The sequence below is a fragment of the Poromitra crassiceps genome, assembly GCF_964638095.1.
Source record: "Poromitra crassiceps genome assembly, chromosome: 5".
NCBI classification, from domain to species: Eukaryota; Metazoa; Chordata; class Actinopteri; order Beryciformes; family Melamphaidae; genus Poromitra; species Poromitra crassiceps.
The window spans coordinates 16,720,327-16,732,826 of NC_139642.1; the positions used below are offsets into that span (position 1 = coordinate 16,720,327).

General features: G+C 46.3%; 2 protein-coding genes across 2 annotated transcripts in view; one reads left to right on the top strand and one right to left on the bottom strand.

Annotated features, from left to right (window-relative positions):
• The window catches only part of cox7a1 (cytochrome c oxidase subunit 7A1), a 6,415-nt gene extending 4,954 nt beyond the window's left edge, over positions 1 to 1,461 (top strand). Inside the window, exon 4 of the mRNA XM_083637380.1 lies at positions 1,245 to 1,461. Coding sequence (XP_083493506.1) covers positions 1,245 to 1,306 — 62 coding nt within the window. The 3' untranslated portion in view covers positions 1,307 to 1,461. The remainder of the gene's footprint in view (positions 1 to 1,244) is intronic.
• A 2,002-nt stretch (positions 1,462 to 3,463) lies between these two features.
• On the bottom strand, positions 3,464 to 12,353 carry LOC310776344 (thiamine transporter 2-like; the record flags this gene model as incomplete). The annotated part of the gene is made up of 8 exons (XM_083636540.1): positions 3,464 to 3,652; positions 4,164 to 4,305; positions 5,292 to 5,484; positions 6,937 to 7,088; positions 7,766 to 8,081; positions 8,825 to 8,990; positions 9,735 to 9,914; positions 12,204 to 12,353. The coding sequence occupies 8 exons, from the start codon at positions 12,351 to 12,353 to the stop codon at positions 3,464 to 3,466; spliced, it is 1,488 nt and encodes a 495-aa protein (XP_083492666.1).
• Positions 12,354 to 12,500: the final 147 nt, after the last annotated feature.

Genomic DNA, 12,500 nt, shown 5'->3' on the forward strand with positions numbered 1-12,500 from the left:
AACCATGACGTCACGTCACCAAACCATAATGTCACCAAACCATAACATCACCAAACCATGACATCACCAAACCATGACGTCACCAAACCATAACGTCACCAAACCTTAACATCACCAAACCATGATGTCACCAAACCATAGCATCACCAAACCATGACATCACCAAACCATGATGTCACCAAACCATAACGTCACCATACCATAACATCACTAAACGATAACTTCACCTTACCAAACCATAACTTCACCATAATTAAAAGTCGTCACACAGTTTGCAAAATCCAGCAACAAAATCACCAAGTTGGGAAGTGTTTATTTTTTATTTTTTATCCCCCATTAGTGCTAATTTTAATGTATTTATCCTGGTTGCTGCTCCACCCTCTGACGAGCTGGGGAGAGCCGAAACTCGCTCCATGCTTCCTCCGAGACATGGGCAGTAGCCAGCCGCTTATTTTCACCTGACAGGAGAAGCTTCACCGGTAGGACATAGCACGTGGGAGGATCACGCTATATTCCAACGAGTTCCCCTCCCTCTGAACAGGCGCCCCTAACGACCAGAGGAGGCACCACATCAGCGACCAGGATATTGCATGTTTTGGTGTGGGGTTCCTATATGAAGGAAACCCCCCAGGGGGCACGGGGAGAACATGCAAACTCCACACAGAAAGGCCCTTTTGATGACCCCACCCGGGCGGTGGGCACTCGAGGACATGCGGACAGGCACACACTCCTTCAGCGCTCACAGCGTCCCAGGTGGGAATCGAACCCAGGACCTTCTAGCTGTGAGGCGACAGCACTTACCACTGCGCCACCATGCACCGGGAAGGGAGCTTGAGTCTAATTTAGTTGTTATTTGGCTCCACCCATTGAGATTTAACTCAACCAATGAGATCATTTCTGCTTCCTGCACAACGGACAGTAAAAGAGATTAGGTGCTTACATGCCTCAGTTTCACACTGGAACATGTCAGCTGTCTCATTGGTTCCAAGAGCTTATTTGGGTTATTATCAAACAAATAGCATTCATATAACATTTGAGCCAGCTCACTGCTTTATCCAGAGTGACTTAGACTGAGCTCACCAGTAGATTTAGCTTCAACAACAACAACAAGAATCCAGCACAACATCCTGACAGTAGATGGAACAGCAAAATAAATGTCCCAGCTCTAAAACAGAACATGTGTGTGTCCTGGATAATAACAGGATATTAATGTGAATGCTGTGTTTATGTGTTTGTCTCTACAGGAGGCTGCTACTCCCTCTACTGGCTGCTCATGGCATCCCTGCCGCAAAAGAATAAAGCGTAGAGAGGAACGAGGCCCGGGCTCTGTCTATCGCCTGGAGGACAATGACCGGCTCCGTCTAACACAAGTGTACAAATCTATTCCATTTCATCACTGCTGTCTCTCTCGTTATGATGGCTGAATGTCTACAAACTTTAAAGAATTAAAAACTCTGACACATGTGGTTTCTCATTGTGATTTCTCTGGATTTTTAAATCTTTTGTACTTTTTGAGCAATCACAGTTTAAGTTTGATACGTTTTCAGACTTTATAATGGGATCCTATGGGAGCCAGACTTGAGTGATGTGATGTCACAATTCACGCTAGCTGACTTTCCAGGCTTTACTTTAAATTCACACATTTTGAAAGTACATACAAATGATACATCAAAGCCTTCAGCTACTTCTGCTCTTACAATGTCAAAATATAAGCGATGCGATGTATCATTTTTTGAGATATCCACGTTTGACAGAGCTTTTCAGCTTAATTTCATAATAGTTCCAGAGTAGTTATAGTCTAAGTTATCTCTAATAGTTGGACTGGCCTTTTTATGTTTTCACCCGTTTGTTGGTTTGTCTGTCTGTGGGCAGGATATCGTCGAAAAGTCATGAATAGATTGACAATTTTGCACCAAACCTGGCAGGAAAGCAGGTTATGAGCCAACTTAGAAGTGATGAACTTTCCACGCCCACTGGCCAAAAGGGGGCCTGGCAATGGACGTGATCAATTAAAAACAACACCACTACCTAACTTTGGTCGTGGGCCAAGGACTAACTATTGATTTATCCTATATATTTTCAGTCTGATGTTTGCTGAAGTCATTTGGAAAACACTTCTGTATTTTTGCTTTTACACCTGTTAGAGATGATGAAGGGCTCCACGGGTTTAACTGTGCATAAGAGCCTGCCCTCCACCTCCTCACTGATGAGACTACCACCTGCCTCCACCTCCTCACTGATGAGACTACCACCTGCCTCCACCTCCTCAGTACCTCCATCTCCTCACTGATGAGACTACCACCTGCCTCCACCTCCTCACTGATGAGACTACCACCTGCCTCCACCTCCTCAGTACCTCCATCTCCTCACTGATGAGACTACCACCTGCCTCCATCTCCTCACTGATGAGACTACCACCTGCCTCCATCTCCTCACTGATGAGACTACCACCTGCCTCCATCTCCTCACTGATGAGACTACCACCTGCCTCCACCTCCTCACTGATGAGACTACCACCTGCCTCCATCTCCTCACTGATGAGACTACCACCTGCCTCCACCTCCTCACTGATGAGACTACCACCTGCCTCCATCTCCTCACTGATGAGACTACCACCTGCCTCCATCTCCTCACTGATGAGACTACCACCTGCCTCCACCTCCTCACTGATGAGACTACCACCTGCCTCCATCTCCTCACTGATGAGACTACCACCTGCCTCCACCTCCTCACTGATGAGACTACCACCTGCCTCCACCTCCTCAGTACCTCCATCTCCTCACTGATGAGACTACCACCTGCCTCCATCTCCTCACTGATGAGACTACCACCTGCCTCCACCTCCTCAGTACCTCCATCTCCTCACTGATGAGAGTACCACCTGCCTCCATGTTGCTGTTTTGCTCCGTCTCGGGTCTTCCACCTACCTCACCGGCATGCATGTCTGTGTGTGTGTGTCTGTGTGTGTGTGTGTGTGTGTGTGTGTGTGTGTGTGTGTGTGTTCGTTCGTGTGTGTGTGTGTGCTCCGCTCCTCATCGTGCCGCTCTTCCGGTCTTGCCTCCTTATGCGAAACACTTGAGGCTGCCTGCTCAAAGGGCACCACAGCCTGGGACCTCCTCCTGGGACCTCCTCCTGGGACCTCCTCCTGCTCAAGCTGAGATACACGTGTCCAAAAGTACAGATAAGGAATTCCTTTATCTCTAACATTCCTTACTAATCAGTTGATAATTGTTTTAGTATTTCAGTTGACTTCCAGAGCAGATTGTTGTAGAGATAAATGAATTGTACTGACTCTGATGCTGTCATTCTCTGAAGGCCATTGTTGTCTCCATGAACACCATTTTGAGGCATTTTCTCAGACATTATGACCAGTAGTATTATTGATGCATGATATTTTTATTCCTTGTGGGCAAATGGGACACAATCCATCTGCTGACAGTTTGTTGGCCTTGTTCAGAAGTGCTCAGCAGAGATCACTTTGTGTCCCGTGGTCTTGGTCCTTGGCCTCTGCTTGCTCCAGGTCATGCCTGCAGTGCTCTTGGCCCTTGGCCTCCGTCCGCCCCGGGTTGTAATGATATGCACAGGCTGTGTATGTCCCTCGGATCAGGAAGAGCAGCGAGATGGTGGCATAGTAGCTGCCATATATGATGAACTGCAGAGAAAAAGCTTCCGTCACCTTTTGGAACTGGACTGTCATTTATACGGCAGAGATATTGACCAGTCTACCTCATTAAAGGGATAGTTCAGATTTTTTGTTGTAGGGTTATATGAGGTAGGCTACTTGCCGACAGTCAGTGGTCCCAGTTTGGAGAAATGGAGACCGGCCGCGTCGGGCAAATAGAGCTGTCTGCTGAGTGTGAATGTGTAAATGTTTCCATACTGCTCACCTGTTCCTATAGGGCACCTGGCTACAGTGCAAATCTCAGCTAAAAGCAGGGTGTAAATAATGTATGTATTGTTGTTTTTACACGTTTTTGCTGCATACTGCATGTAGGACACTGACTGTCTGCAAGTAGGCCTACCTCATACAACCCCACATAAAAAAAAAATCACAACTATCCCTTTAAATGTGTCTGCATGCAAAATGAATGCCCTGTCCTCATGTTTCGATGATTGTAGTCTAACAGAAATAAACCTTCCTAAACCTGTGTGTACATGCATACCTGTGTAACAATGTCCAGTCCTAGTGCAGTTTCATCAACAACACTGGCGGTGAGAATAGTCTGCAGCGAAAGGGCGGCAAAAGTGTTGATTCCAAATGTCAACGCGTAGCACTGCGTGGAGAGGTTGGATGCAATCTGAAATCTAAAAGTGCAAAAGACATTCAGAGATTCAGACAAGTTGTTCCATTCTAAATTAGCATTAATGCTAACTGGATGCTATGCATCAAGTGTATTTGATTCTCATTGGTCATCTGAAACCAGTCTTTGTGAGAAGCTTGTACATGAATATATTTTTATATTATGAAAATTGATGTAATATCATGTTTATGATGTAATTGCATTAATGTATTGTTATATTAATGATAATTTATGTAATTTAATATGTATTGTGTATTCTTTATGTATACTATATCAATAGTATAATATAAATAACTACTTCAGGTTGAGGGTGTTTGACAGTGTTGTATGACCTGCGGACGTTCATTGTGAGGTTGAGGGTGTTTGACAGTGTTGTATGACCTGCGGACGTTGTGAGTTTGAGGGTCTTTGACAGTGTTGTATGACCCGCGGACGTTGTGAGGTTGAGGGTGTTTCACAGTGTTGTATGACCTGCGGACGTTGTGAGGTTGAGGGTCTTTGACAGTGTTGTATGACCCGCGGACGTTGTGAGGTTGAGGGTCTTTGACAGTGTTGTATGACCCGCGGACGTTGTGAGGTTGAGGGTCTTTGACAGTGTTGTATGACCCGCGGACGTTGTGAGGTTGAGGGTGTTTGACAGTGTTGTATGACCTGCGGACGTTGTGAGGTTGAGGGTCTTTGACAGTGTTGTATGACTCGCGGACGTTGTGAGGTTGAGGGTGTTTCACAGTGTTGTATGACCTGCGGACGTTGTGAGGTTGAGGGTGTTTGACAGTGTTGTATGACCTGCGGACGTTGTGAGGTTGAGGGTCTTTGACAGTGTTGTATGACCCGCGGACGTTGTGAGGTTGAGGGTCTTTGACAGTGTTGTATGACCCGCGGGCGTTGTGAGGTTGAGGGTGTTTGACAGTGCTGTATGACCTGCGGACGTTGTGAGGTTGAGGGCGTTTGACAGTGTTGTATGACCTGCGGACGTTGTGGTGAACTTACGTTGTGATGGTGATGAGCAGCATGTATGACGCTTTGAATATGACGTAGCCGGCATAGCAGGCCCAGATACTGCTGGTGAGTGCCATCAGAAACACGGCGCACGCCCCCACGGCTGAGAACATGCCCAGAGCCAGCTCCCCCCACACGGCCCAGGACACCTGGATGTGCCCGACGGAGAGGGCTGCTGCAGCACCTAGCCCGGGGAAGGGACAAACGCACTGATCAAAGCCCCATTAAAGGGATACGCCACTTTTTCGGGAGTTTAGCTCATTGGCCATACCCCCCCCCCCCCCCCCCCCCACACATATAACCAAGGTACAGCATGCCTTTACCGTCACTGTCCGAGCAGTATACACTGAGCTACAGTCATGAAGTTAGTAAGTATCGCCATATAATGGATGCCAATGGTACACCCGTTCAAAATAACCAAAAACACAGATCTAATAGCGCCAAAATACATGTTGTGTTTCGGGTACTCACCACAAGATTAAATATTAATCCAAATGCGGAGAAATTAACTTTTTTTTTAGGTAAATAAATAGCCGGAATTACTTTGTAAACATGGCCGCCAGGCTTGCGCGACATACAGCGCATGCGCTTTGTACAGCGGACAGGGCAGACAGGGAAGTACGCAGCACACCCTAGTGGTGAGATGATTTTTTTTCCTTTTTTTTTTTACAAATGTAATTAAACATATTTTGCAGTGCACTATGTTCCTTTCTTGTTTGGGAATGTTTTGGGAAATTATTGCATTATTGATATACTGAAAATGTAGCCTATTTAAATAGAATTATCAACAATAACAATTAAGGAAGTTACATGCTTGTAGGCTAGAGAAGAAGAAGAAGCGTGCATGTGCGCACATGTTGTGTTGAACCAACCAACAACCAATACGAGTCATTTAATCTGGCAATAAAGAAACGTGAACTTGACATGCTATTTTAATAGCCTACTCAAAAATGCACCTCCCACTATACAGCAAAGAGAGGAGTCAATGTTTGTTGATATAATCATTGTAAGTTCAGATCAGGATCATTAGTCTAGTCATTAAGTTTGCTGATAATATTTCTATCATGGTAACTCTTGTCATGTCAACTGGTGTATTCAGAGCAAATAGGGAGATATAGAGCATTATCATCATGCTATATATCTCCCTCTTTGCTCTGAATGAGTGAGAAAAGGAGAAAATACTGAATAATTACATCACAACAGTATAATCCTAATGTTATTTTAAAATGAGATATTCCTCTAAATATGGCTAAAAAATGTCAAAAACGTCAGAGTCCCTTCCTCCCAGCACCCCCTGCTTAAAGTGACTTCCAGCAGCCGTGACAGCGGAAGTGCTCTTTACAGGCAAACAAGGAAGTGATGCTGTTTCACATAACTATGGATACATATTTCATCTCATGGTGAGTACCTGAAGCACAGCATGTATTTTGGCGCTACTAGATATGTGTTAATGTGGACAGGGCTGATGTAACATACATGTGTGTGTGTGTGTGTGTGTGTGTGTGTGTGTGTGTGTGTGTGTGTGTGTGTGTGTGTGTGTGTGTGTGTGTGTGTGTGTGTGTGTGTGTGTGTGTGTGTGTGTGTGTGTGTGTGTGTGTGTCTCTCTCTGTCTCTCAAATAAAATGATCCATCTTACCTACAAGTGTGCAGACAGCTTCTACCCCTCCATTGTAGATGGATGATGTGGCAGATGGTTCAATATGGTCCCACATCAGCTGGATGTAGTTGAAGACCTGCCCATAGCCAGCTGTAGCCAAAGCCCACCACAGGGACCAGTAGACTACATTCCTGGATGATTAAAACAACTGATTAAGATGATGAAGTATGTGATGCAGCACATAAACTCACAGAGCTATCTTTTCAGTATTTGCTACACTTCAACATTGAAAGTACATCTGACATGGTATATTCATGGTATTAGGCCACAGATACTAGAGGCACGGGACGGGACACTGAGAAAATGAAAGGTGTGTGCGCCGAGTAGATCTGTATTGCTTATTGGGTTGTGATTAGGTTGCAAAATTCTGGGAATATTCAAATTTGGAAAGTAATGGGAATTAACAATACAAATAATACTACCCGCTTCGGACCCGCTCTGACTCTTGGTGGGAAAGGGGGCATTCTTGGTGATCTAAGCAGAACCCAAGATCTACGGCGACATATTACATTCACTTGAGAGGGGAAAAAATACCATGAATTTCTTTCTTTCATGACAAATTATCTCATATAAAAACACGGCTGTTTTTCTGAATTAATCCTTATCTCATTAATTTAAAAAAAACAGGCAGATTTATTTTATTTCTCAAGTGAATCCAATACGCTTCCATAGGTAACAGACCAAAAAATGTAATCAAAAATTCTAGAAGGTTTCTACAAATGTACTGTTAATTTCCCGTTTGCAACCCTAGGTGTGATACAGAAGTGGAAAATTAAAGAACAACAATTGAGTTAAAACAAAAAGTTGCCTGGAAGAGTAGGACTCTCTGAAGCTTCTCCAGAGGAGCTGTCCAGCACGGGCCGCGTTGTCCCTGCTGCAGAAGCCACCACTCTCCATCTCCTCTGTCGTCGAGCCAGCCTCATGGACCACCGCTGCCCCCTGCTGGGCAGCCTCATGCACCACCACCGCCGCCCCCTGCTGCTGGGACTCGGAGCCAACAGTGGCACCAGCGTCTTTCCCTTTGAAGAACAAGGCGTGCTTTGGCATAGGCAGCCAGAAGGGGATGAGAAAAGCCACACTCATAATCCCCAGAGTAATGGCATGGAGGCAGAAGTAGTCCACTCCTGCTGATTGGAGTTCAACATTTCATCAGATCCTGCTTCAATTTGGTCAAAGTGTGGTTCAATGCTACCCTGGTAAAACCATACTGATGATGACCTCAACTCATTCTGTTGCATTAAGCAGATCAGTCTGGCCTCTAGCCTAGCACTTGCCTGGACAATCAACTCCTTCAGCCAATCAGCTTCGCCGAATCCAATACAAATCCACTCGAAAGAACGGCGAAAACACATTTTCCGCAGATTAACTCCACTGGTGCACTCTCTTGTTCTTGTTCAATTGTTGTTATTGAGTCCATTTCTGCAATAACTGCACTTATGGCTGTGTTTCCTCTACTAACGTTAACGTTACCGCTTGTTGCTTCAGGAGATGGCATTATTGTTTTGCCAGCGGTGTCCCTGATTGGTCGTTTATGTTGTCGACTACGAGGCAGGTCCCTGATTGGTCCATGCACTTTCTAATTTCTGGAAAATCGTTGGGGGCGGGCTGGTGTCCAGACTGATCCGTAGAATGAAACAGCATGTGAGTTGAGTTCACATGATCAGTATGGTTTACCAGGCTACTTCAATACAGTTCTGTTATCATTCTCTTGGGAGTTAAGAGGTGAGACACATTTTCTGATGTTTAGGATTTCTGAAGGAGTGTTCTTTTCTTCAGCTATGGCTTAACATGAACCAATAACATGTATCTTCTTTTTTTTATTGATTCAGGAGCCTGTTGATTGTACAGTATATTCCTAAAGCCCCACCTGCCAGGGAGACGAGCACTTGGCCCAGGCTGGCCCCAAAGGTGAAACCAGCCAGCACGGCACTGCGCAAGTACCCAGTGGCTCGCTGGTACCTCTCAGCTGGAATCACACTGTAAATGTAGGAGAAGTAGGCCACGTCTGTGGAAGTCACCACGGCAAAGTCCACCTGTTGGCAGAATAGCACGGACCAGTTTGCAAGTGGTCAAACCCCTTGCATCCTAATGCAGTAGCTGACCTAATTAATGCAGGACTTTTTCAGCAATTGACCCTTTTCGCGGGGGCCATTTTGTGTCGAAAAGGCAGAATAAACGCAGGTGCAAGCAGAACACTAATGAGGGTTTCCAAATTGCAATCATGGAATTTTGAAACCCTCATTAGTGTTTTGCTTGTGTAACCGAGATGAATCAGCGCGGATTCCTCGTGAGTCCCGAGTGGTAGCGAGTGGATTGGTTAAACTCACTCCCCAGTATAAAGGCAAGTTAATCAGCTCCGCCAAGGGAGCTAGCTCTCTTGGTGTTGCGATTAACATGTCGGACTCCCAAGCCGAAGGTCAGCGGTTCGTATCCCACCCCTGGGCAAGCCCTCAACATGGGTTGCTGCAAGTACCACCTACACAACACCGTTACACTTGCACCTGTGTTTACCCTGCCTATTCGACACAAAATGGCCCCCGTGAGAAGGGTCTATTCAACGTGGAGGCAGTGCAGCAGTAGTATGCCTGTAAACAACGCAGCTAACATAGCTAGCTTCCATGCGTACTATCCAAGTATGATTTTGTTTCCCTTCCTATTGCTTCTATCTTTTGGTAAACAACAGTTCTTAATGTAGCTGAAAAGCCATGTATGATGTAATGATGCAATACTATCCAACTATGCAGGTTTCTTAGCAGTATTTGTCGACCGTCATGGACCTGAAGGAAGACCATAGCAGGCAGGCTCCGGGCGAAGCAGAACAGCAGAGAGCAGATGACCAGGAACAGCCCCTGTAGGATAATGAGGGGCTTGTACCTCAGGAGGTCCGTCAGCAATAAGACAGGGAAGAGGATGGCCAGGTAGGCGTACGTCCAGATGGGGAACAGGTAGTTAGTCACCTGTGGAAGAAGATCGAGCAAGCTAAGTGAAAGGACAGAATAAAGGATAGCAGAGACTGTGTGTGAGTGATGTACTATGAGAACAGAAGGAACATTGGTCTGATATGACTGTGCAAAACTCACTCTCCTGTAAAACTCATGACAGGTTGGTCTCAGATGAACTCTCCTAATGAAGCAATACTTCATGAATAGAAGTATCCACTAGAGTATCCAGAAGGAGTCCAGAAGAAACTGGATGTTAACACTTCCGGTTCCCTCATCTCCCAAATCAATGGGATTTTGGGATGGGGACTTTAATTAAATGTTGGAAATTCAAGATTCAATTGATTCACTTTAATATCCACAGTATGTAATCAGATTACAAACGAGGACGTTAACTTAGTGCAAGTATACAGCGCAGCGGTCACATCAATAGTAGAAGACAAAGCAATACAGACAAACAAATATGAAGTATTTGAAAGTGAAATATGATGGGGGGCAGGGAGGGGGGTAGGATAATGTCAGTGGGGGGAACCCAGCCCGTTACTAAGCCGGCCGTGCTCAGGGGGCACCAGGGGAGGGAGTGATGAAGTCCTGATTCGTTCAGGCTTTCGGGTCTCATTGAAGAGGCGGGATGGCAGTTGGGAAGAAACTGTGCCTGTGACAAGAGGCTCTGGTACTGCCAGACATCAGTCTTCCTGGAAGAGTTTATGAGCTGTTTGAGAAGATGAGGTGTCACAGTGGAGGGGGTCATGGCTGTGAAGATAAGGTGTCACAGTGGAGGGGGTCAGGGCTGTGAAGATAAGGTGTCACAGTGGAGGGTGTCAGGACTGTGAAGATAAGGTGTCACAGTGGAGGGGGTCAGGGCTGTGAAGATGAGGTGTCACAGTGGAGGGGGTCAGGGCTGTGAAGATGAGGTGTCACAGTGGAGGGAGTCAGGGCTGTGAAGATGAGGTGTCACAGTGGAGGGAGTCAGGGCTGTGAAGATAAGGTGTCACAGTGGAGGGTGTCAGGGCTGTGAAGATAAGGTGTCACAGTGGAGGGGGTCAGGGCTGTGAAGATGAGGTGTCACAGTGGAGGGAGTCAGGGCTGTGAAGATGAGGTGTCACAGTGGAGGGAGTCAGGGCTGTGAAGATGAGGTGTCACAGTGGAGGGGGTCAGGGCTGTGAAGATGAGGTGTCACAGTGGAGGGGGTCAGGGCTGTGAAGATGAGGTGTCACAGTGGAGGGGGTCAGGGCTGTGAAGATGAGGTGTCACAGTGGAGGGAGTCAGGGGGTCAGGACTGTGAAGATGAGGTGTCACAGTGGAGGGAGTCAGGGCTGTGAAGATGAGGTGTCACAGTGGAGGGGGTCAGGGCTGTGAAGATGAGGTGTCACAGTGGAGGGAGTCAGGGGGTCAGGACTGTGAAGATGAGGTGTCACAGTGGAGGGAGTCAGGGCTGTGAAGATGAGGTGTCACAGTGGAGGGGGTCAGGGCTGTGAAGATAAGGTGTCACAGTGGAGGGGGTCAGGGCTGTGAAGATAAGGTGTCACAGTGGAGGGGGTCAGGGGGTCAGGGCTGTGTTGTCTGTTGAAGCGGCAGAAGAACTCATTCAAGCTGCTGGCTAGTTGAGGGTCATCTCATCGTCAATGGAGTTTATAGTACATGGTCTCTCTCAAGCCTTTCCAACCTGCTGTTGGAGACGTTATGAATCCAGACGTTTAGCAGCTCATATTTCTGTATCCAAACATGTGTTTGCTCTCTTTAAACAGCTGTTTGTCTCCACTTCTGAACACCTCCTCCTTCTCCAGTCTGAGCTTCTTGAATTTAGCAGTGGAACCAGCACTTTTCGCTGTATGTCACTGTGGAGTTGGAATACAGCTAATCTCACAGAAACTGAGACAAGATGTGACTGCATCAGTGTATATTCAGCCAGACAAAGAAGCTCGGTGGTTTATGAAAACATTGAACTTTGGGTTCAGCGAGGACCACTTTGATGATTTTTGAGTGATGATCAGAAAACGTTTCAAAAATCAAAAGTGGTCCTCAGCGGTGAAGATGATCTTGCTGAACACGAGGTTCGCTGTTTCATCAACTTTTATAAACCACAGACCTTATTTCAAGCATTTAACCAAAATCCCCCGTAACCAAAATCGCATTGACTTTGAGATGAGGGACCTCGAACTGCAGTGACTTCTGGGTTGGCCGACAAAAACATGTCATCCCTGTGGTATACAGACCCTAATTCTCTCAGTGTGTGTGTGTGTGTGTGTGTGTGTGTGTGTGTGTGTGTGTGTGTGTGTGTGTGTGTGTGTGTGTGTGTGATCTTACCACTTCTTCAGAGATGTTCTTGTGGGGTCCGATGAGGTATGCTGTGACGAAGGGCTCTGCTACTCTGCAGTTAGCAAAAAACCCATAGAGGGAGAGGACTGCAGTGGGATAAACCCAGTCGGACGCCTTCAGCTTGGCCCAACAGGACATGTTGTTTTACTCCAGCCTTGAGGTCTTTCTCAATTTGAAGTCTGAATTGGGCTAGCTCGCTAAGTGCCTTTAGCTTTCCTTAAGCTTTTGTTTACTCATCAGTAGGTTCCTGACAGTACTCTGAAGGAAAACATATGTATAATTTTT